Source organism: Myotis daubentonii, chromosome 12 (assembly GCF_963259705.1).
Source record: "Myotis daubentonii chromosome 12, mMyoDau2.1, whole genome shotgun sequence".
NCBI classification, from domain to species: Eukaryota; Metazoa; Chordata; class Mammalia; order Chiroptera; family Vespertilionidae; genus Myotis; species Myotis daubentonii.
Window position 1 is genome coordinate 45621510 of NC_081851.1, and position 25230 is coordinate 45646739.

The 25230-nt window shown below is 49.5% G+C and overlaps 1 protein-coding gene across 16 annotated transcripts in view; it reads left to right on the forward strand.

The window, feature by feature from the left end:
• The window catches only part of BCL11A (BCL11 transcription factor A), a 100935-nt gene that overhangs the window by 46303 nt on the left and 29402 nt on the right, over positions 1-25230 (forward strand). Inside the window, exon 1 of one of the 16 annotated variants that reach the window (XM_059659750.1) lies at positions 2376-2550. The exons of the other annotated variants lie outside the window; for them this stretch is intronic. Coding sequence (XP_059515733.1) covers positions 2499-2550 — 52 coding nt within the window. The 5' untranslated portion in view covers positions 2376-2498. Of the gene's footprint in view, positions 1-2375; positions 2551-25230 lie in introns of those variants that run through there. 16 annotated transcript variants of the gene reach the window in all.

A 25230-nucleotide genomic window follows, 5' to 3' on the forward strand; every position in this document is an offset into this window, starting at 1 on the left:
TCAAAGACAGTATTCAGAACAAAAATTAGAGTCAGTTCATAATTGAGTACATATGTATGTAACTGTTTATTTTTATAGTTTGCTAATTTATTTTTAAACAGCTCAGTTATGCCAACATGTTTATAGCTCTGCTCATCACATGCCTTACCAGTCGGGGGATAAAGGCACATGCTTTTCAATAGTTTGGATCCCAAGTTAAAGGAGATAATGCCATCAGGTAGCAATTTAATTACATTAATTGAATGTTTAGGCGGAAAGGTAGCTTTGCAGAGGCCATAACGAAATAGCATTTAGATGCACACGTGTCTAAATCTCAGCATTACAGACATTATTTGAGGTGGCTGACAGAAAAATGGCTGTATATCAGGTTTTTAGAAGGAGACACGAGAGTGAATGCCGCCTTCAGTTTGGCAGGCTGCTGGGCACGGCCATGGCCTTTGCCGTGGCCTGTATCGTTAGTCCTCGGAGCAGAGACACACAAAGGCGCTTGAGTGCGTTGTGTGCAGCCAGGGCTTTCCTGGGAGGCAGCCTGCCCCCGGGGCTGGCTCACGGAGCCTGAACTGACGAGACGCAGTCTAGTGAGGTCTTTGTCACCGTGGAGGGTCGAGGCTTGGCACACTGGGGTTTATCTCCATGCCACTCCAGGCCAGCTCTGTCCGGCATCGGAAGGAGGGCTGTCTCAGGGTCCCAGGGGGTTTGCAGACCGGGTGGCAGCCACTGGCAGAACCTGAGACATGAGATGAGGCCAGTCAGCCCGCAGCTCTGGCCTGATGCAGAGGAGTTAGACAAGGCCAGAGCCCCCGCTCTGCTCACCTGCCTTTCCTCGACGCCCTCGGACAGAGCGGGAGCGCCAACCTTTGGGTAATACGATGAGCTATTTTGGGTCCAGGTGTTCTTTCCAGCTTCTCTGTGATTTAGCGTGGTGGGTGTCAAAGGATGGCTAGAGAAAAGGGGTTTTGAGGTGTGCTGACAACAGATCCTTTGCCCGTGAGCCTTCGTTGTCTCCTGACACCATCTGGTTTTCACCCTGGCTGCAAAGCCCAGTGTGGTGCCCCGTACCCTGCAACACCCTGCGTGGGTTACTTCCAAATGGCACCGCGCCTCCCCCGCAGCGTCTGGCCAGTAAATCAGGTGGGTCCGCTGTCGCGACCAGGTGTTGGCTGGATGCGAATTTTTCTGCCCACCATTGCTTTGGGGGACACTGTCCTCCTCCCTCCGGTTGGGTTGTTCCTGGTGACGTCTGTAATTGGCCCTTTCCTTCGGGACTCATCCATGAATGACGTGGGCTAACATTAAAGACCCAGGTGGAGGGTTACCTATCCCCACCGCAGAGCAGGCAGCTGTGGCCCTGCCTCCCGGAGGGGGCGGCAGGCTGCGGGATTGTTCCTCAATGCCCTGGCGGTCCCTGTCTCGGAGCAGAGAGGAAGGGTGGGGAGGGAGGGGTGCCTCTGAGGGAAAGGAGGCTACTGGTCGGGACAGGAATGTAAAGGAGGGCTGGCTTGGCCCCAAGGGAAGGACAGGAAAGCCCGCACGCGGGTGCGGATCCAGTGTTTGTCCAGCTGAAAGCAGCCCCACTCGGTTGACTACACGATGAGTGATTTCCCCGAGCTGACAGCTGCTGCAACACGTTTCACCTGCAAGTCCTGACAAGGTGGCGTGTTCTTCTAGGGCTATTGCTGCAGCAGGCATTTGGAAGAATCTGGAAGAATGGGGCTCCAAAGGATACCCTCGAAGCAATCTCTGAGACTCTGTGCCTTCCCGTCCTGCCAACCGTCTAGTTTTTTGGTTGATGAAAAAATTAGGCCCATCCCATTTCAGACATCCATTGTGCTATTAATAATGAGGATAGACATAAACATCAGTGTGTGTTTATGGGCTCGAATAAGCCCTGTGATGGGCATTGTCAGACTTGAGCGTCTCCTCATGAGTAACCTTGTGAAGAGGTCGGAGAGGTGGTATCTGAAGCCCAGAGAGGTGAAGGGCACGTCTGGCCTCAGACAGCCCCAGGACCCAGGACCCAGGAATCCGGGCTCCCGTCCTCCACTGTCCGCAGCCCTCCCACGGGCTGGCCGGCAGGGCTTGCAGAGGCTGGTTCTTGGTGGAAGGTCTGTTTGAACAGTTTGGAGCAGAGGAGTGGCCGGGGTGCTCATTGCTATGGGAGGCAGGTGGCAGGACTTAGTTTTCTCCTTTTAGGGTTTGCAGGGACAGAACTGTGCTGACATCCAGCCTTTCTGTATAATTTCAAGAATGTATGGCCATGGTCCCTGAGCACCAGGGGACATGTTAGGGTGGAGAGGCCTCTTTCTCAGTAAACTCCGCAGGTATGTTTCCCTGGGAGCAGCGGTACCTGTTCCTTAAGGTTAATTCCTAACTTGTTGCAAAGCCGGGAGACGGTGCCGAGGAGGGGGTTTGAGGGAGACACACAGAGTTGGATCTCTCAGCGCCCTCGGTCTTCCGTTTGCATTCTGCGTTAGACTTGACTTCTCCTGGCTTCCAGGATGCTGAGCTCCCATTTCCAGGAGAACATCGGTGTACAGATAAAAACCACAGGTAGTCGGAGGTTGGCTTGTTTGTTTTATTATGCCTTCCTCTGGGGGAGGGCGGGCTGACAGGGCGGAAGGTGCAAGTGTGTGTAATATTCTGGCATTCAGACTGGTGGCCTCCTCTACCTTTGCAGTGGGTGGCTGGGTTGGGCGAAGCCCCGAGGCAACTTTGAAAGGGAAGGGTAGGCTGGACGGACCTCTGGAAGACTGTGCGTCTTTATTGTCACCCCTGCATGCACGCCAGCAGGCAGCTGTGCGTGGACGGCTGGGGAAGCGGCGGTGCAGGGTGAGCCCTGGCCCTGTGCTCTCATGCGGAGGCTCGGTGGGCATCCCTGCTTTGTGTGGGGGAGTCCTGCCAGGCGAGCGGGAGTTTGAAAGGAGACCAGGGCCCTGTGGCACAAAGGTGAACCAAGCATGATCCTTTTCAGAGTTTGCAGAATGTGCCACCCAAAGCCATGAGTGCTCCCAGCAGGCTGTGGGAAATGCGGGGTTTTGGTCTGGTTGGGCCTTAACACTCAGTGTCTTTCATTTGCTTCCTTTTTTGGTTTAATTGGGACTTGACAATCAGTATCTTTCATTCCGTCTCTCCTTCCCTTCTTTTTTTAAATTTTAAATATATTTTATTGTTTTTTTACAGAGAGGAAGGGAGAGGGATAGAGAGTTAGAAACATCAATGAGAGAGCAACACCGATTAGCTGCCTCCTGCACACCCCCTACTGGGAATGTGCCCGCAACCAAGGTACTTGCCTTTGACCAGAATCGAACCTGGGACCCTTCAGTCTGCAGGCTGACGCTCTATCCACTGAGCCAAACGGGTTAGGGCTCCGTCCCTTCTTTTCCTCCTTTATCATTTTTTGGATCAACAGTCGATAATAAAGTTTCAGGAGGTTTAGATGAATGCAAATTACTGTTTACTTTTAAAAGCTTTACAAAAGGAATTAAACTCCGACAAATGATCCAGAGCCATGGTCGCCAGTCGACAGTCCGTGAGGTCCGAAAGTTTGGCGACCGCTGATCCAGAGTATTGTCCCTCTCAATGGGCATTGGGTTTGCATCTTTTCTCCCAAATCTTGTAGTTGGGTTAAGTTAGTCCTCACAAAATGTCATACTTTCTTGGTCCAGCCATCTGAGTATTTGATGAAGGCTTTTCAGTCCTGGGTGGGAACTGCTGGGTGTGGAAACTACCAGTTGTAAACCCTGTGTGGGAGCTTGGACAACCCTCAGACCCGAGTTCCACAGGTTTCCTGGCCTTGGGCAGTGCACGGCAAGTCTGCCTGGTAGGCGGGGGCCTTATGCTCCATCCTGGGAATAGATGGATGAGAAGACACAGGAAAAAAATGTTATGGTGCATAGACAGCCAAGAGTCAGCTGTCTCCAGGGAGAAGTCTGGTTCTGGGGAGTAAGGGGGGTGGTGGCGGTGGTATATGGGTGAGAGTTTGAATAAGAAGCCAGATCCTTGGAGAAGTGAGGTTCCTTTGCTACTGCCCTCTTCTTCGGTCATGGGTCTCCTGGTTGGCCTCCATCTTTCCTACCTGCTTGGAGATGGCTGTGGCTTCTGAATGGGGCTGACATGCTCAGGGTGGGGGATAGGGGGTGGGGAGGGGTGGCCCTCCTGGCTCTGGGATGACTGGGTTTGGGGGAGGTGGCCTTTTCCCCTGTTCCTACCCTCAAGGCAAATGCAGTGAGTGGGTCTGGGACGCCCCTCCCCACAGATACCTTCATGACTGGCTTTGATCCTTATTTTAAACACATTCCATGCGTATTAAGATGACAGACACATTGGTTTTGCTCCAAGCAAGTAGCCATCCACACCTAGATGGGCCCTGGGTCCTAAAGACAGGTAGGCGTTTGGAACAGAGAAAGCAACAAGCAACGCTGTTTCTTCCGAGAGCCCCTGATGGATGAGCGTTCTGGCTCTCTGTCTAGCTCACACCTTCCCCTGTCTCACTTTGCCCATGAGAGACTTGACACTCTTAGAGATTAAATGTCTCCCCTGGTCCCACAGCTTCTTAGTGACAGGAAAGAATTGGTGTTTGTCTGATTGCCAGTGGAGTGCTTTTTCTGTCCTACTGAATTTACCATGATCAGTGCTAAATATGTTTTTCTTATTGGCATTTTTTAAACACACATTTTCATATAAGAAAGCAGGGGATTGGGTAGGAATAATACTTCTGATGTAGGAGGAAGATAAGGGGAGGAAGTTGAGTGGGGACAATTCCAGAGCAATACCCGAGGTTGGCGTTGTATGTACGAAGCCTGTGCAGGCAGAATGAAAAAAACACGTGCTTGCACGAACCCATGGGCTATCCTTCCGAATCCCACCAAGTTATTCTGTCTGTGTGACTTTACGAGGACGAGACGTTTTCCGACCGTTTATTTTTCCATTTGCTTGCGGATGGGGGGAAGCCAACACGGCTGCTGGTTTACCAGCTCTCTGACTTAGGAGCTCGGCCACTCCTCTGCGTGTCACTTTGTTGCACCGACTTTTACAAATCAGGACAATAAACTGAGGCACCTCGGCTGACTCCGCGGGACCTGATACCTGATTGTTGCTCTGATAGGTAGCTGCACAAATATTTATATGATTCCGATAGTCTTGAGTTGCGTTGTTGCAACACGCAAAGCTGTCAGGTTTCCAGGACTTTCTGGTGGCAAAGCTTCCCAGTGGAGGGAGGCTTGTGCTCGATCTGGCCTTTCCTCCCCAAAACCCTGTTAGCCTGAGATTTCCCCCAATGCAACACAAGTTGTGCAAAGAGAAACAGGATATTGCCTGGTTCGTTCTGTCACTAACGAGTGAAATAACCAGGAGAGGAGGCCATTCTGGAATGCAGAGGGGCCGGTGTGGCTTCTCAGCACGTGTCTCCCTGCACCCCTTCCTAAGTTTTCATGTGAGATGAGCACAGTGCTGTAATTAAGGAAGCAATGTAGTACTCGTGAAAAGCTTTTATCTCTTGCCACTCAGGTGAGCACCTGAAAGAATTTATAAACCATGGGAGAGTGACTAATCATATTACAAAAGTGTCCTGCATTTTCCTGAGGGATCCAGGCCTTCCTGGGACACCTCCACGTCCATTTACAGATCATGCAGGATTAGAGCCGCTAGACTGTGCGCTCCTTACGGGCAAGGAATGAGGCACATCTCATCTTGTCCTCCTGGCCATTAGCCGTACGTGTGTGGGTCAAATGAAAGGAATTGGCTGCCGTTGAATATCAAGGGGAGGGAAGGCAGCATTTCTGGAATGACGTAAAAAAGCGCAGAATTGGGTTTTGACTGACACCGTGCCAGAAACAAAGTCTTGTTTCGGAAGACAGGACAAGAGCGTCTCATTTGGGAGGGGCTCGTGAGGCAGTGGGAGCCCCTCTGTTGTTGATTTAGTGAACCGTGATTGGGCCGAGCAGTTAAGGTTTCCCCCACATTGCAGATGAGGAAGTGAAGCCCAGATGTGCTTGCGAACCTGCCCCGAAAGGTACCTGAGTCCCAGCAGGTCCTGAGCTCCTGCTCTGGGCTCAGCGCCTCACAGACACTATTTGAATCAGTTTCCACAGCTACCCCAGGAGGCTGACAGTATCGTACGGTCATGCACATTTTACTGATGAAGAAACGGAGGCTCAGAGAGGTTAATGAGCTGCTCTGGGTTGCACAGCCAGGAAGAGGTGGTAGAGGAAGACTCCAGAATCGAACTGAGGAGCCTCAGTGCTCGCCCTGCTGACCCGCCAGAGCTGGAGGCCACGAGCTCTGGGTTTGATGTCCCAGGCCTGTCAGCCTCCCACCCTGACTGCTGGCAGGTGCCGGTTTTAGAGATAACAGCCGGCAGGCTGGCTCTGGACTTGGTCCTGAGGGGTTGGGAGGGGCGGAGTGTCCTTAGTACACCTAGTTCTTTCCACTGTTTCTCCCGTCTCTCCCAGGGCCTCACCTTTCTTCCCTACCGCAGAGACTGTCCGCCTGGCTCCTGGGTAGGCCACCTGCTCCCACCTGCATTCCTGCCGGTGGCTATTTCTCAGGCCGGGCCACGGCCGTTCCCTGTCCCGCTCACGAGGCATGTCTGTCAGCCCGCAGGGGTGTGGTACAAGAGGTGGAGGAGTCAGAGGCGGCTGGCCTGCGGGAACTGGTCCCAGGGACCCCCACCTGTCCCCTTTCTCCTCCCCGCCAGGCTAGACTTGGCGAGTTTCCCTTTCAGGACCACCCCTCCGACCCACAGGCCCTCTGCCGCCCCATGTCTCCCCCAGACCTTTCGGGCCCTCTGGGTTTTCCATCCTGGGCAGAGCAGCAGGACTGTGGGAGTCCCAGCCCTCAGTGCCCTGGGCACCGTCTTGACATGCAATCACCCTGGCAAGCAGCCTCCGGCAGGCCTGGGCAGGGGACGGAGAGGAGGAGGAGGAGGAGGAGGAGGAGAGCTGCAGCAGACCAGACGAGAGACAAAAGCCAGCTCAGGAGCACTCCGTCTGGCAGTGGGGTGGGTGCCCCGGCTGCAGGGGCCGGCCCAGGCTGGCCTGCCCTGGAGGAGTCAGGCGGTGCCTGCTCTCTCGGGCTCAGTCCTGCTGGCGGCTGGCCAGCGGCTGGAGCTGTGTGTGGGGCCAGGAACACAGGGGCTGAAAGTCTTGAAGGTTACGAGTAGGGAGGAGGAGAAGAAAGAAGGGCGATAGCAGAGCAGCAAACAACTTGGGCATGTATCTTGCCACCACACCCGTGGCCCAGGTGTTGCCCTAGAGCTGTTTCGAAGCAGCCACTCCCCTTGGGGCTGAGCGGGGTCTCTTCACTCCAGTCCATGCTTTGGTTGTAGGGGGTCTCACGGTCCCTCTGGCTCACTGACACCTGTACCTGGGGCTGGTGGGTAGGTGCAGGGTGGTTGGCAAACACAGTCTTAAAAAGGTAGCACTTTGAAGGAGCCATGAGTTCCTTCACCGCTGGCCGGATGGCCTGAAACAAGCTGATCTACCCCACTGAGCCTCAGTTTCCTTATCTGTAGAATGGGGCTAATTACCTTTCCTGTCCACTGGGGAGAAATATTCTGCTTGACTGTCACTCGCTCAGAGGTGCTACCGAATGCGCGTCTTTTCCCAGGGGCCTTGCTCTGGAAGGCAGAAAGCATGGTGGTCTTTTGACTTGGCCTCAGGCACTGCTGGCTGGAAGTGTGTGGCAGGGAAGGGGTGTGCCGGGGCCCCTGGCAGCCCACTGAGGAGCACTGTTTGCCGACCTAGCACAGCACGTGTGGTGGCCCCCGCTGCCTTTGGCCTCCCCAGGCTCTGAGGCCAGACATTGTTCTTCAGCCCTTTGGCTTGGGCCCAAAGATGGGAGAAGATGATGGCAACCCTAGGAGCCTGAGCTCCAGAGGACATGCCACTGGGTCACCTCTCAGAAAAGGCGAAGATCCGTGTTTTGTCATAGTGTTCTTCCCTTTTGCTGCCCATGTGCAGAGCCAGAGGAAGGGAAAGTGCGGGGAGGGGAGATGCTGTGCCTGCCTCCCCGCCTCCCCCTCCCTGCTTCCTGTTCTGTTAGAGAAATACAGTTTCTGCATGAGCTGGACCGTCTGATCAAAGTGTAGGGATTCTTCAACTGTATGTTTAAGATACACGTATTAGTACATAAACCCAAGGGGCTTCCCTTAGCAACCAGCTCTCCAGGTGCCTCGGGGAATCAGCAGCCTGGCCAACAATGGGCGGGGCTGGGACGACCTTGGACGTGCAGATGACCTTATTGGCCCCACTGGCGTCAGGCCTACTTCTCCCTCGTCTGCCCGCTTCCCTCTCTTTCATACGTGTTGGTGAGTAGCTGGGTAGACCAGATCACCCCTGCCCACTTCCCTTCAGTACACTAAATGTATTTGCTATTAAAATTAGATAAATAAATGCAGTTCCAGAGGTGGCACTGTGATGAATGCCCCAGGCCACTTCTAAGAAGCCACGTGAGTATGGGGCAGCTCAGTGCCCCGTGGCGCCTTCTGGTCCTGGGCTGATGCAATGCTGGAAGGCCGTCACCTCCCCACCTCCTCGGTGCACGCCCTGCAACCTCACAGGGACCCCTGCGTCCAGCCCAGCCTGGGTGTGCGTTTTGTGTGCTTGGTGCGCACTGATAGGGGTCACCAGTGGGGAGGAGTTCTCCTTGGAGCTACCACACGTCCCATGAGCTGTCCCCGAGGCTGTGCCCAGCCCGCAGTGTCCAGGGCCTCTCCTGCCAGGGCCCTGCTGGTTATCACTGTGGGCATTATCTCCACTCACCACCTCTGCGCCCAGGGCTATGGTGTCCCCTTGAAGAGCCACACACCCATCTATCCAGAGGCCCCTCTTGCTCAGAGTCTGACCCAGGCTCCTCCACCCCCTTCCCGCCCCTCCAGTAACCTGGCCCAGTGAGTTTTGATCAGCCCAGCCCTGCTCAGGGCAACATCTTTCCCCAAAGGACCAGACCCTGTTCTCTAGGGGCTCCCTTGCCTGTGGGTACCCCAGTCCCTCACCTCCTCGGGGCTGCTGGTTTTGTGCAACACCCAGACCTTCCTGGATCCTCACCCTGGCCCTCGGTGATGCGAAGTTTCAGTTAGGGCCATGCACAGGTCCCCATGAGCATCTCTCTGCTACATCACTGTCCTGTCATTGCCAAGGGGAGAAATGGGACAGAAGAGGCCATGGAGTCCTCTGGGGTCAGTGCTGACAATAAGGTACAGAGGGTGTCAAGACTGGCCTGGAAGGCCTTCCAAGTTGTTAAATCGCTCTGTGAGCTGCAAAGTGCCATTCCGTGGAAGCTATTATTACTATCATCATAATGGTCATTATCATCACCATTATAGGTTATGGCAATGAGGTAGGTGGTAACTGGCGGGCACTGATCGAGTCTCCAGCTGATTCCTGACTTCAGAGGCCATGAATTTGCCCACCTGGAACATTCCACTTCAATTCAAGTGCTGGGGTGTGTCTAGACTTCACAGCTCTCTGGTATTCCCTTGGCTTGCTATATATTGAGGGCTAATTTCCAGGGTTTGACTTGAAGACAACTTATATATCCTTGCATACTAGTTATCCGTATTGTGAAAAACCCTGAATTTATCAAACAGCAGTTAAAAAGTGATGCTTCATTTTACAAGTGATTCCCCCCCTCCTCCCACTTTACTAAAGGATCCACAGTGCTGTTCCTTTTCGATGGAATGTTTCCGTGTCTCCCTAAGTGTTTACAGGCCATTAACCACTCCATGGAAAGGCTTTGATAGAGACAAGGAAGGCTGCAAGATAATAGCTTCCCTGCTCCAGCTTAGAGGGTGCACGTTCAAGAGAATTAGAGCCTGTTGGGCAACAGGTGTCAGCTAAGCCCTCCATGCACTCAAGGCTGGGGGAAGAGGGATGGGGAGCGAATCACCCTTCTGAGAACTTACAGTCCCGTTGGAACCTGTATTTCTTGTGCAGTAATTGTGAAGTCAGTGTCGGGAAGACAGAAATTACGTGCCAAGTTGTGTCCACTCGTCTCTTATGATGGTTGATGGGAAAATGGGCTCTGCTTTACTGTATCCTGTTTGCATCCATGGAGGGGGATTTGAGGAAAGAGTTGGCCTAAGACTCCTTTTGGGAGCATGGGGTGCAGGGGATTGGCTGCAGTGGAATTTAATTCTGTGTTATTGGGATTTGGACTGCAGAAATGCCCCAGGTCCCTGGGCTGCTGGGAGAGCCAAGCTGGTGAGGAGAGAGGGTTGTGTAAGGTGGGAGAGATGTACTCATCGAGCTTTTCCAGGGGAAACTGGCTCAAGTCTGTGTCTTAGACCAGCGGCAAAGGAGAAGGTGACTGTCATCCTCTGTCCTCTTGCTCTCCTTCCTGCTGCTGTTCTGAGCTCCCTTTTGCCGTGTGTCCAGAGCTGACCAGGGAACAATGGCCTATCGTCATACGGTTAGCCCCAGCCCTGCCTCTGCCTGGGAAATGGTTATAAAAAGCTCCTGGCCTGGCCTGGACATCTGCCTCAGAGGGTTAGCCACTGTCCCTTTACTAACACGTTTGGGATATTGCTCCCTCCCCCTATCTGTGGCAGCCTGCACCACCTCCAGGGGCAAAGGCATTCCGTAAATGCATTTATTGGACTTTAATTGTATAAGCCAGAATTTGTTCTTCCTGCTCCCAGTATTGCTCCCTAATTCTAGCGTTCTGGGATTTCACAAGTAAGCCCATGTACACCTAATCTGTTTCCTCTGTGTACACATAACGTTCAATCATTTCTCCTTTTGTTATCCTTAAAGCCTTCATCATCATTTGAGTTTTCAAATCTGAGGGTGACCCTGGCCTCTTTCTTTTTACTTTGTCCCCACCTCTTTTCGGGCAATCTTTCCCTGGTCTGTCTTATGTTTCTTAGGTGTTTTTAACAAAAACTCTAAGGAGGATGTAATTTAGACTCTCAGAGCAGTGGCGCATCATTTAGAGCCTGCAGGTCCAGCATGCCCTGAGCGTACCATCTCTGCCCAGCCTCACCGTGGCAGGGTGTTTGGGTTAGGGGAGGAGTGTTGAATTGCCCATCTCAGCAGGAAGGGAATTGGGGTTTGCCAAACACCTTTTATGTATATGTTCAGATTGAGGACATTTTGATTTTCAGGAAAGTCCCAAACTCTCAAACCACAGGAATCACAACACAGTGTCTGCACCCCAACCAGGAAAACAACCTGACTGCCCCCATTCATTCCTCGGGGGAGTCCACCCCAAGGTGCCGGTAGATTGTCCTGTGAGAGGAAAGGAAGCTAGGTTGGGAGCGATACGGCTGAGGAGAGACGCAGGGGCTGGTCCGTACCCCAAGTGTGTACAGGTAAGAGTAGGTAGCTGATTCCAGTGCAGAGTCCCAACATTGGCCCGGATAGAGATAGGACATTCACTCTTAGACTGACACCCCAGGGTCAACACATTGGTCTGGTGCAAGCTAACAGTCGCTTTTATCAAAGGCCCCATGGAAGGGCTGGGCCTCCGATTGGGGTGGGGTGGAAGAGGAGTGGTAGATCTCCCGTCTGTGGCTGTTAGCTCAGGTGGCCTCTTTCAGAAGGCGCTCTTGTAGGCAGAGAATTAGATTTTCTTTCTCAATGGAAGTAACTCTTCCCCCCTCATCACTGTCCATCCATCTTCATCCATTAGCCACTGTCCATCTGTCCATCGTCTGTCATGGAGAGGCACCTATCAGCTACCGGCTGTTATGCTGGAATCTGTATTCCCAATTGACCCCTCCCTGAGCCTCATATTCTTTTCCTCGCTTCTCTCCTTCTTTCTGTCAATCTGGACTTGCTCTTGGGAGAGGGGCTGATGACCTCATTTCTGCTGAGGTATAATTAGTAAATACCAGGAGGCACGCATTTTATTTCACAAACACAGCTCTTACGCTGTTCTAAGTACTTTACGAATATTAACTAATTTACTTTCATAACAACCCTATGAAGCAGACACTATTATTATTCCCATTTTACAGATGAGTCAATTTTTTTATTCCAGCTGAAGAAATAAAGTTTGGTGGCGAAACATTAGGGGTGAGCCAGCAGTTATTTGTCATCACAGGACCAGTCTGCATCTCCCCAAGTCGCCCTTTGCCAACTGAAGATTAGGTAGTTGGAATGAGCACTTCGATATTTCCTGTCAGCTACCTCTGAGCCGCTTCCACGTCCTTCTCCCGCACTCCCAACCCTGTAGAATGGCACAAGGTTTAAAGACATTAGGGTATTAGAGATCATTTATCCAACCTGCTTGTCTACACTGGGGAGACTGAGGTCCAGAGAGGTGATAAGACCTGGCAAAGTCACCCGGCCAGTTAGTGGCGGGGCACACAGACGAGAAGCTGGGACTGACTCCCACACTCCACGCCACTCCATCAGCACCGTCCTCTCCCCCGCCTCCTGCTTCCCCAGTCTGTTCAGCCAAAGGATCTATTGCCCCAGGAACAAGAATCTGCTCCGGTATCTTAAGTAGTAGGTGTGCCTCACTTATGGGCTTTGCTTTCTTTTTTCTCAGTTTATTGCCAGCAGCAGTCTCTGTTCTGTTTTCTTCAGCTTCTTCCCCTAGAGTTACTGTCTTTTTATTTAAGGTGGCTGCCTCTCTTTTGTCCACGTCCCCTCCACTCCCCATCTCTTCCCTTAATCCCCTTCTACCACTGCGGCTGTAGCCTCCACTCTCTGGCTCCTCCCGGAGGTTGGGGGACAGGGGAATAAGGGGACTCTTCATTTCTCCCCCTGATTCTCTGCTGTCCGCAGCACTGGCCAGTAGCTGTCCACCCCCACCCCCACCTCCACCCCCTAGGGAAGTTGTCTGAGAGAGGCCTTGATGTTGTCTTCCTTCCCAAGGCCTTTTGGAAAAGTAGAAGTTATCTCCAGGACCCTTGGCTGCTGTTCAACTACATGGCTAATGGGGGAGGTCAACCACCCCGCTTTTCAACCCAGTGGGAGCTCTTAGGGTTCTCAACACTGCATTTAATAGTTTCCCGACTCAGAAGGGACCTCAGTCCAAATGAATGTCCATTATAAAAAAAGGTTTGGGGTCTCTTCCCATCACTTCTTCAGGGTAGGGGAGAGTTTTTTAGGGAATAAGATGACATTTGGTAATTGAGCCAAACAGATGGCTGGTATACAGGCTTTGGAGTTGGACCGCCCGGGGGATGGGGAAGAAGTGGGGTGACAGAATAGGGACTCCCTGGACTCTCAAACTCAAAACCCTTTCTGTGTCCTCAAAACTTGTTGCCCTAGATCACTGGTTCTCAACCTTCCTAATGCCGTGACCCTTTAATACAGTTCCTCATGTTGTGGTGACCCCCAATTTCATTGTTACAAATTGAACATAATTAAAGCATAGTGATTAATCACAAAAACAATATGTAATTATATATGTGTTTTCCAATGGTCTTAGGCGACCCCTGTGAAAGGGTCGTTTGACCCCCAAAGGGGTCGCGACCCACAGGTTGAGAACTGCTGCCCTAGATATTTACTAAGAGAAAGGAAGACATGCATTCATATAAACTCACATACACAAATATTAATTGTATTATTGTTCATAATCACCAGAAAGCAGTAACAACCCTAATGTCAATCAATAGGTGAATGGTTAAACAAATTGTAGTATAGCCATACAATGGAATACTCAATGTAAGAATAAACTAGTAATACGCTTAACAACACGGGTGGATCTCAGAATCATTCTGCTTAGTGAAAGAAATTGAATACAAGAGGGGACAGGCCTTATCATTCCATACATATGAAATTCTAGAAACATTATAACTAGTGATGGGAAGCAGATCAATGACTGAAAGGGGTCAGAGGATGGGGAGGGGATTGGGTGCAAAGGGGCGTGAGAGAAGTTTTTAGAGTGATGGAAATGATTTTGATTTTGGTGGAGATTATATAACTGTATAGAATTAGCAAAATTCATCCAACTGTACACTTAAAAGGAGTGATTTTTATTGTATGTAAATTATGCCTCAATAAAGCGGGGGCGGGGGACCACACACAAAAAACCAGCCCCTTGGGTTGGACCATCAAGGGAGGCTGTCTATCTCTAGCCTTTAACTATTTGCGACTTTGCAAGACCCCAGCGGTCTTGGAGGGTGCTGGGGGGTGGGGTGGGGGCACCACAGTCCATTTCAGGAATAGCAGAGTGCTCTTTGGATTTTGAGGAGATTTCATAGAAGCTGTTGATGATTTCACAGAAGAGGCAGAAGCAGACTGAGGTGGTATTATCCACCATGGCAGAGCATGTGTATTTGGGTGAGAAACACGTGAGCACGGGGAGTGTTGGAGGGACAGAGAAGGTAAAGGGAGGGTGTTCATGTCATAGAACCCAGTGGGCTTTAAAAAATGTAAAGGGGAGAGGGTGCCCACGGCTTATTCATTGATGTATCTTCTCCCCGTGTGGAGATCCCAACTGTGTAACTGTCTGGTGAATTCCTGTAAAGTGAGAGTTTTTTTGTTTGCTTTTAACCTCCACCCTTCCTCCCCGAATTGTCTCTCACGCGGAGTTTCCAAGGTAGTCAGCATAAAGACGGTATCTGAACTTGGCTCATGTCTTAGGGCAGGCTTGCATGGGGCGCCTTTTCTGAATGGACCCAGTTTCAGTGGCAAGGCTGTGTAGATTTGGGTCCTTACCATGGGAACCTTTGTGCATGCATAGTGTCGGATCCTACCTGGCCGCATGGCCTGACTCCAGGTCTTGGCTGTCAAGGTGGAGTGAGGGTGCCCAGGGCGCTTTGATAGGAGCAGTCAGCCCAGCCTGGGGAACTGTGGCCAACATTTCAAGTGGTAGTTACATTCACCGCTGCCTTCATTTCTGCTAGGCCTTCCCTTTACCATACCCAGTAGCTAAAGGGAACCAGCAGTGTCCATGTTCACTGCTCTCTGGCATTAAACGAAGTCCTTTTCAGTGGTGCTGGATTGAAAAGAGTATGAAGAGGATGTTTTGAACCTGGCCTTTGCACCCAGGATACACTCCCGCTGAGTCTCACTTCTTTGCAGGTAACTGAAGTACAGCTACAGGGCTGCCCAACCTTCCAGTTGGGCTTCCCGTAGAGATGTGATTATTTTTTGGTAACTCTGACCCCCAGACTCGATCGGCGTGGCACATGGTCTGGCTGTTCTTCTCCAGGGTGTGGGGTGGCTGTTTAAAGAGGGTGGATATGAATGCTAATCTTTGGGGAGCATAACATGTTCCTGCCACTTGCCTGTTTTTATCTGGAGAAGTTCAAGCAGATATCAGAAGGGAACTGTTTGTGGGTACAGAGATGGTTTAAGTGACCATTATGAACAGAAATGATATTTGGCAAAAGGACTTCCCTTTTAGGAAGGTGAAGCGGCCATCTAACCACTATTTGTTGAATTCCTAGGATATGTGTGTATCATATCACATGCTCTGCTGGGTACTTTGAAATAAAAACAAGTAGAAGATGGAGTCTCTGCACTTAAGCACATTGGGAAGTCATGGAATTAAGTAGAGGCTGAGTGAGGTAACCAGTGATATAAGGATGGGGATGAGGCCAGAGCAGTGCAGGGAATGAGTACTCTATGAGGCTGGAGAAGGAAGAAATTGAGTCTGCATGCTATGGCGGCTCATAGACCTTTAGCTGGGCCTTCAGGTATGAACAGATCTTAGGAAGTCAGAGAAGAAGGAGAGAAGCCAGAATGGATATGAGACCGGGAAGGATTTTTACTTGAGCCATGTCCTTTCATTTGTGCATAGCGGGAGCTAAGCCTGAGGTAGAAATCTGGGACTAGATATGGAGCTCTGGGACGATGGGTTAAGGATTTGGTCTGTATCCTGTCAGCCATCAAGGCTGGGGAACTGTGCTGACACAGGGCAGAGGCAGCATTCTAGGAGACGTAAATCAAGGACTCTGTCCAGGGGTGGGAGGGGGCGGCTTGTTGGGTCTTCTCTGTAATGTCCTTCATGCTCCGTTCTCTCCCCCATTGACATGTATGTTCTAGAGCAGTGGTTCTCAACCTTGGCTGCACATTAGAATCACCTGGGAATCTTTTTAAAATCCTGATTTCTGGGCCTCATCCTCCAGAAATTCTGTTTCTTTGTTACTAATGTTGTGGCCCCACCCCATAACAAAGAAACAGAATTTCCGGAGGATGAGGCCCAGAAATCAGGATTTTAAAAAGATTCCCAGGTGATTCTAATGTGCAGCCAAGGTTGAGAACCACTGTTCTAGAGGAAGGAGTTGATTGACCGACCGTGGGGTTTCCTTTCATAAGCAAAATGGAGCCAACCATTGTAGGGGACTAGCAAATGGGTCTGTTATTAATGGAGAGGAAAATTGTAAGTCTTGCAGTTTTCACTGGGGAGTGGACAGGAATGAAGTTGGGAAGTGAGAGTCTATCAGGTTCCACATTGTTCCCTGCCCCTCCCTTCCAGATGACCCATGCTGGGGAGTTGTTCAGGGCGTGGACAGTGTTTCACGATGGCCTTTGTCATTCAGGTGGCATGCCATGGAACAAGGCAGGCACCAAAATTCATGTCCTTGTGCACTCTCCTAAATAGTGCCCTCCCACTCCGGAGGCTATGAAGCTAGCCTGAGTTTGAATGAACTTTTTTCTGGATGGGGTAGGAGCAGAATTGACAAGAGGGCTAGTAGATACGTGTTTGAAAAGGAGATTAGCCAGGGAAGCAGAGAAAGTCCGAGGGAGACCAGAAACCCGAGTAAACCCAGAATGTTCTAGAGGACTAGTCTCTGTTAGGATTGAAATGGTCGGGACATGCCTTCAGCCTCCTTCGTGACCCTTCCTCCGCTAGTCAGCACGGCTCCTCGTCCTGGACAACAAGGAAGGCGCTTTAACGGCAGGTCAGCTGTGTTCTCTGCAAAGGAATAGCAGCTTCTCGGAGAGGTGGTGGCTTCGGGAAAGAACTAACAGCGGCCAAAATTAATCAGAGAGTAGGAAAGAACTGACTTCCCAGAGCTCGTAGGGTATGGACTTGGATGTGCTGTGGGCGAACAACATAAAGGAAATGGAAGAGGAAGAGTGTCAGTGACTGCTGTCTGGGAGGCCAGGGCTGACTGTTCCCCAGAGGGAATTTAGTTGGGTGTTTCCACTTTATCTTCCCCAGACTCTCTAAAGCAACAGATTCATTAGGGTCTAAGACATTCTTCTCAAACCTCTTAGCCCTCTACTGTCCATGACCAACAGAAATTTTTCTTTTTCTCCTCCTCCTCCTCCTCCTCCTCCTCCTCCTCCTCCTCCTCCTCCTCCTTCTCCTTCTTCTTCTTTTATTAATCCTCACCTGAGGATATTTTTTTCCCATTGATTCTGAGATAGAGTGGAAGGGAGGGGGAGAGACACACAGAGAAAGAGAAACATTGAAGTGAGAGAGACACATTGATTGGTTGCCTTCTACAGGCCCCACCCAGGGCTGAGGATGGAGCCTGCAACCAAGGTATGTGTCCTTGACCGGAATCGAACCCAGGACCCTTCAGTCCACAGGCTGACACTCTATCCACTGAGCCAAGCCGGGTAGGGCTCTTCTTTCTTTGAAGATAAATTTATTTGGGGTGGTAGTGACTTTAGACTATTATTGGATCTTTGGTTATTGGTCTGAAAATTCTTTTGTTACTGTTTTCACATCAACCAAAGCTAGAAACTTTCCCCGAATCCCCCTGCAGTATAATAAATGTTTCTTTTCATCCGGGAAGCAAACTATTTACGACCACACCGGGGTTCACAATGAATTGTATAAGTGATACTGACTTCTGTGTCAGCAAAAAATGAAACAAAAACTGATCACAGATGACATTACCTAAATGACAGTACTCCGAGTGTCCTTTCTCTCACATTTGCTGTAATCCTGTTATGGCATTGTCCTATTACCTCCAGTACTGTCATCTTTAAATGCTGTCAGATCGTAACCGGATTGCCAAGGACAGAGGAGAGGAATGAGGGGGGACACAGTGGTGCTTCCCAACACACTGCGGAGACGGTCGTCTTCGCCCTCTCAGAGGTGGAAGGAATTCTTGGAGAAATTGTTCCGTTAAAGTGATGACTCAGGTTCTTTTACAGACGCTGATGATATAGCCAGATTCACCCTTCCTGTTCCTAGAAGGAAAGAAAGAAACGTTCTCTTTTAACAGCCAATGAGACAGACTCACCTGGGAAAATGTTAGTGTTCCTGCATAAGGGAAATGCGGGAGAAGTATTATTACTGTGTTTTGGAAACCGGGTCAAAAGTAGCAACAAAGAGAGGGTTCTGAGAGTTTAATACTTAATAGTTTTGATGTTTCCCAGATTTGGCGAGCTCTTCCATCTTAGAGCTGGGAAGCTGAGTCCTCAGCCTGTCAGAGACAGACATTATCGGGCAGCTGGAGTTGGGAACACTTGTATTTTGTGTTTGTTCCACGTGTCTGTGTTCCTCTTCATACGTTTAGACCAAATTCTTACGCAGGTTTAAGTCTTCACCTTTTTGCAGCTTCTGTGGATGGAATGGTTGATGGGGAATGCAGTAAAAGCGAACCTCTTGCTTTTTTTATTCTATTCAGAAATTGGGGAGAGAGAAATGGTTACTTTGAACCCCTTTATTAAGGATGGGTTGACTGCCAGAGAATAGGGCTAAACTTAAGGGGACTAGCTAAGAGTTCTTTTCTCTCTCTCTCTCTCTCTCTCTCTCTCTCTCTCTCTCTCTCTCTCCTTGCTTTGGATTTTATAACAGTATAATTTAGTTTTATAATTTAATTTGATTCTGTACTCATTTTTAAGTATATAATGTTGATTAGTATGTGCTAGTATTTATAGCCCACTAGAAGGACCCCACAGGAAGATCATCTCTATTTGAGAAGACAGTTTCCCAATTTCCTTTTAGATGACAAAAAAGTCACTGCCCACTGCATGACTCCCCCTGCCCCACCCTGAGTTTTCTTCTTACACTCGGGGTATGTGGCGTTGTGGGTTGCAGACACCTGAGAGCTGGGCTGGAGGTGCAGCATATGGGATATGCTGACATGAATGCGAAAAGGCTGGGTAATTGACTTGCAAAATATAGGTTAGCAAGTTTTATGGGATATCAAATTATCTTACTCTTTCTCTGATTAAAGACAAACTGTTATATTAAGTAGATCATTACATGGGCAAAAGGTTAGGACTTTACACACTTCGAGGTGTGGTGCCAACTCTCCCCTCCTGCCTGCGGCAGAGGCCCCTGGCAAATAACGGGTAGAAGGCAGGAAGACGGCCATAGGACTGTGAGCGTCGGAATAGCTAAATTAGATTTATGGGAGGGGCGTTTGCCTTAGCTTTGAATTACCCAAGTCTTTTTTGTTCTGACAGAATGGTAATCTTGAAATTAAATATTAATTTGTTCTGATTCCATTTCCGATGGCAGGGAAACGGGTGAATGCATGAAAGGGGGAGTGAGCAGCGGGCAGAGCAGTGGTCAGGTATGAGCCACGGTATGACTGTCTCAGGCTGGGCGAGTGCCATTCGCAGGGCACTGAGTGGAAGCATTCCGTGGAGGCAGTGGTCATTCGGAGACTATGGGCTGCTCCTCTGTCTCACCATGACATGTCTTGGTCAGCTGTCTAATGCTATTAAGGTCTCCGTGAAGGAAATTCCAGGCCCAATCCTGATGTTGTGCTGGAGTTTCCATTTGTCTGATAATCTACCAGCTAATCCATCAATCTGCCCATTTCTGTGCATTATTTATTTCAAAGCCGGAGGACCCCAAGTCCACCACCGGGCTTGTGGTATGTAGAAAGGAACAAGTTCAAGGCGTTTCCAGGCCAGATATAGCCATTTTCTTTCAATATTGCACATTGGTAGGTCTTTAGAAATTACCCCTTAAAGTGTGTGTGTGTGTGTGTGTGTGTGTGTGTGTGTGTGTGTGTGTGTGTGTGACGTATAGGTTTCTTGAATTCCTTACTTGCCTTAGTACTAAACTACATGTATGTGCATAAAGTGGACTCAACAGCATTTGGCCACACTCATTATGTGAGGAGAAGGCTAAACTGAGGTGGGACAAGGTGGGTAGCAGAGATGTGATTGGTGTCTCAATTTGATGTGTGGGGAGAGAACAAATCACAAGCCATGCTCTGGAAGTGAGTTCACCCACAGGGCAATGACCCTGAAAGCCCCCGTGTAAGTACCAGACCCCCCCAGGCTGTCTTGACCTTCAGCAGCCTTTCAATGAAGTCCATTTCAGAATGGAGAATGGCTTGCCACTGTCCTCTGCTCTTGGCCTGCTGACAGAACAAGAGTATTAGAAATATTGGAATAGATCCCTAAATATACCAAACAGGTTGTGTGTGTGTGTGTGTGTGTGTGTGTGTGTGTGTGTGTTTGGGGAGGAAAGAACCAGAACAGAAGTTGGAGAAAGAAAGCAGGGGAGAGAAACATTAAAATGTACAGTCTCATTCCTCAGCTCTCCTGTTGAATATGGGGATCAGATGTAATAATACATATTTTCAAGAGAAGATAAAACCATCTATGTGGTGAAGGGGGACTGGCCTAGGGGACCGGGAATTGCTGTGTGACCGTAGGGAACCACTTGCCTTCTCTGGGCTGAGTTTAGCCGGGTGTCCACAAGGGTCAGCGCTTGTATTTATAGGCCAGGTTTGGCAGTCCCGAGTGAAAGGCAACTTCACTTCTCACCTCAGAATAGCAAGTGGAGTTTCTCATATCTAGGTTGCCGGGACAGCTTCCAAGGAATATTCTAATATTCGGCAGTTTGTGACGTTGGATGGAGGGTTTTTCTCTAGAAATGAGTTGGTGGTTTTTTTGCCACTATTCACCGTATTTTCTGGATCTTGGTTTTTTTCTTATTTTTTCCTCACAGGCAGGATCTAAACAATCCTGGGTGTTTTTTCCCTCAGTTAGCTTAAAAGCATTGAGGGCTCTCCTGGGACTGATGTCTGGAGGCCGATGACCAAGCCGCCAGCAGCAGGATGTGGGGTTAGCGGCCCCCTGTTGAGGATGCTGTCCTTGGGATTCTTGCGGGGGTCACCTTGCTCCCCCACATTAGCCCAGTCGCGGTGACTTTAGCTAATCTGGGTTTGGGGGAATTCTAGCGCATGGCATCTCACCCCCATCCCAGCCAATTGCATTTTATTTATGTATTTATTTATTATGAACAGTATTACAGATTTCCCCCATTTTCCCACCCTTTGCCTCCATCCACCCAGCCCCCACCTCACCCCAGGCCTTCACCACACTGTTGTCCGTGTCCATGGCTGTGTATATATGTTCTTTGATTAATGGATTCCCATCCTGCCGCCCCTTCCCATCTAAGACCTGTCGGTCTGTTCCATGCATCCATGGCTCTATTCTGTTCATCAGTTTATTTTGTTCATTAGATTCCACATATAAGTGAGATCATTTGTCTTTCTCTGACTGGCTTGTTTCACTTAGCATAATAATCTCCCGGCCCATCCATGCTGTTGCAAAGGGTAATATAGATCCTTCTGTTTTACTGCTGCATAGTATTCCACCAGCCCACGTTGCTTTTCATAAGCCAGCAACTGCCAGGCCAGGCTCCCATTACCCGCGGTCTCCTGTGTTTATTTGCAGGGACCTCAAGGAAGAAATGAGCCTGCTTAGGTAAGACTTGGGACTTGGTCTGGTGAGATGAGTTAACTTGGGGACTGTGGTGGCAAGGGACACCTGGTTCTTCCAGGGCTGTGCCTTGTTGTTGGTGGGGTGTGTGTGTGTGTGTGTGTGTGTGCGTGCGCAAATAGTGTTTCTATTTCCTGTTTTGATTTAAATACTGGTCTCTGTTTTGGCCAAGTCAGGTGCCACAGAAGATTTCTTTTTGGCTTGAACTTGATGAAGTTTGGATGAACTTGGTGAAATAAACACAAATTAAAGCATATGGTCATGGACGCATCACCACTGTCCCCTTCCTCATAATAAGCTGTTCCTAAGTAAGAATTCTTATAATTTTAAGGTCTTACATTGGAATGGTGGTGAGGATGGACAACGTCAGCCCTGTATACATTTTTGCTTGAGTCGTTAACCTGTTAACCTTCCCTTCCTCCCTCCTCCTCTTCTCCCCCTTTACGGGCCCCCTTCCCTTAAGAGAAAAGCTTGTGAGCATGGCTGGAGGTGTAGACTTGACCTCCACCTCACCAGGTGCAGCTGCTGACCTGCACACAAAATAGGAAATATTTTTTTAAAGCAGGGGGGAGAGTTTCTGTTCCACAATCACTGCTGTTTCAATAAAAAGCAACCTGATTCATCTGTGAGACCTACTTCCCTCTCTGGTGAACATGACCATTTCAATAGTCGAGGACCCCCATGACTGGGCGGGGTGGGGGTGAGGTGTAAGGGGAAGGAAGGTGAGAGAAGGGAGATGCTAGCAAGATAATGGGAAGAAGGGAGAAGAGAGAGGTGAGAAGGAGAAGCAAAAGGGGGAGAGAGAAGGGAGAGAGGATTGAAATTAGAGCTATTTTTAGCTGAATGTGAGTGCAGGTTTCATCAGGCTCACTGGCGATGGAGGAACAGACTGTGCGGACAGTCACCTTGTGTGGAACTCCCTGCAAGGCGGCCATGGTGACTGAATTTTCTGACACTGTCAGAGTTTGGACAACACTGCCAGCTCCTAGAAGGGCAGCCCAACAACTGTCACAGGCAAAGCATCAAAAGCACGAGCTGTCGATAGTGACCTGCATTTGCAGAATATCTGAGGGCTTTCTAATTACCGGACGAGCTCTAAATTAGAGGAAAGCTGTTTGACAAGCCCCCTCGCACGTGGTAAGTGTCACGGCGCAGATAATCATTACATCTAACAAGCTTCTGATTTTTAACAGAAGCTATGAAAGGACTCACCTGTAATGGTTCAGATTCTATGGGGAGGGGGGCAGGGAAGCACACCCCTCAACACCCCCAAAAAAGAAAGAAATGAAGAAAGAACAATAAGAAAATAGTGGGAGAATGAAAGGACAGCCTCATCCTAGCGCTTCCGGCAAATGCTGAGACCCCCATCTCTGATTTCTGGCTTTGCTGCTGGTCAGTTTCCTTACTGTAATCTGTGTCTGCTAATACGCCAGCTCGTTCATTTGATGATTCCCGGAGACAAGCATCCTCCGTGAGTTATTTCTGACCATAGAGCGTTCCACAGGGCCCGAGTTGTTGAAAGCAGCTCCCCACACTGTAACAACTTGAATCTTGCCGTCAAAACACATGATAGAGACCATCGATTTGGGTTCTACCTCGGATGGAGAAGCAGGCTGGGGGCTGAAGCAGACAGAAGCCGTTTCCCAGGATCTGCCTGAGATTGCTTGGGCTTCGTTGGAGCCCAGGCCTCCCGGCCATGTTCAGGGCTCTCTGCGCAGGGTGGGCTGGGGAATTTGAGTCCTGGTTTGAGGCATTGATTTAAACCAGTTTTCAAAGGCCTGAGCGGAGCTGATCACTTGTGCGTCTTCCTTTCTGTGTGCCCCCCACTTCACCCCCCAACATTTCTCCAGCAGGGGTGCATATTGGAGGAGAAAGGGCTGTAAACTTGATGGTTGCCCAGCATCGTTGGGGCCGTGCAGCATCAGGAGCCACACTTCTCTTGCCCGTGTTGATCCTCCCCAAACTACCCACCCTACCCGAGCAATTATTCATGGGAAGTGAGATAATATAAATCACGCCGCCTGATTCTTCTCGAACAGCTCACAAAGTAATCACAGGCTGAAGTGCAGGTCTTCTTGCAGTGCCTTTATCAGTAAATCAGATTTTGAGCATTTATCAGCAAAAGTTAGATTTAAGCATCGTTCCTGTAACGTTTGAAAGGAAGATTTGTTTCGGCGGGGACTCTGCCAATCAGTGATCTTCCTGCTTGACTCTGCTATCAATTATTGCTGCAATTATTTGTCTAGTTGGACATTTAAAATGTCATCAGAAAGAGATGATTACATATTCTAGAAAGCAAGGCACTGTGTAATCAGATGAACTGAACCCAGTTGAGTGTAGTGTGGTACCAACTTGTCCTTCCAAGGAGAATTCTCGTGCTACCCCCAAAGCAGCAGCCTTCTGCCCGGTTTTCAGGATGCCGACCTTAACCTTGGGACGCAGCGTGCAGCGGGGTGGGTGATGCTCAGTTATGGGAAACGTTCCAAGTCTGAAAATGGAATTGCTCCTCAGATGCACGAGAAGTGCATTTTGGTTATCTCATTCAATTCATCTGCAAATCTATAAATAAGAAGTCCCTCTATTTTTCTTATTTCCTGTGGATTTAAATGCCAAATCCCGAGTTGTTGCAAAGTTGTCACATGTCCCTTTTCCCACTCTCCGTGCCTGGTGCCCAGGATCTAAGCAGTGGCGGTAGAAATTACAACTGTTTGGAAGCCAAGAAACAGCTCCATTTCTCACTTTCCTCCAATTCCGGATATTCTCGGCCCCACTCCATCTCTCTGCCTGCTCCCCACACACCTCCTCCACTGCACACCCTCCTTCTGTCCACGATCAGGAAACAAATACAGCTCCACTTTTTTTTTTCCTATGGAGGAAAGAAACCACAACCTGAATAAACAACACAGAAATGCCAACCAAACTAAACTCCAGGTAGAACAGTCCCAGTGTTCTAATATAGAAATCCCCCCAGCGCCAGTCTGTTCCCACCCTGATGAGCAGGGATGTTTGAGTTGAAAGTGCAGCCAAGCCCTCAGCTGGAAAACATTAGTCCATTTGCATTCTTTTGACACCAAGGTGAGAATGGACACTAGAGGTTCAAGAGACATTCTCTCGATCTAGATCAGCGGTTCTCAACCTGTGGGTCGTGACCCCTTTGGGGGTCGAATGACCCTTTCACAGGGGTCGCCCAAGACCATCGGAAAACACATATATAATTACATATTGTTTTTGTGATTACTCACTATGCTTTAATTATGTTCAATTTGTAACAAGGAAAATACATCCTGCATATCAGATATTTACATTACGATTCATAACAGTAGCAAAATTACAGTTATGAAGTAGCAACGAAAATAATTTTATGGTTGGGGGGTCACCACAACATGAGGCACTGTATTAAAGGGTCGTGGCATTAGGAAGGTTGAGAACCACTGATCTAGATGGATTTCATGAGTTCGGGAATTTTCTGTGGCGCTGGCTGTCTGGCCAGGCTTTTCCCAATTCACTTCCTACTGTAACAGAAAAGTGCATTGGGAATCTGTTAGGAAACTAATCTTACCTGTGGGGAAAAAACACACCAATCAAACCAGCACCTTTTAAAATACTAGAGCCTCTAAGTGTGTGTGCTGGGAGAAAGAAAGGTGTAGGGGGGTGGAACATAAAAAAAAGAAAGAAA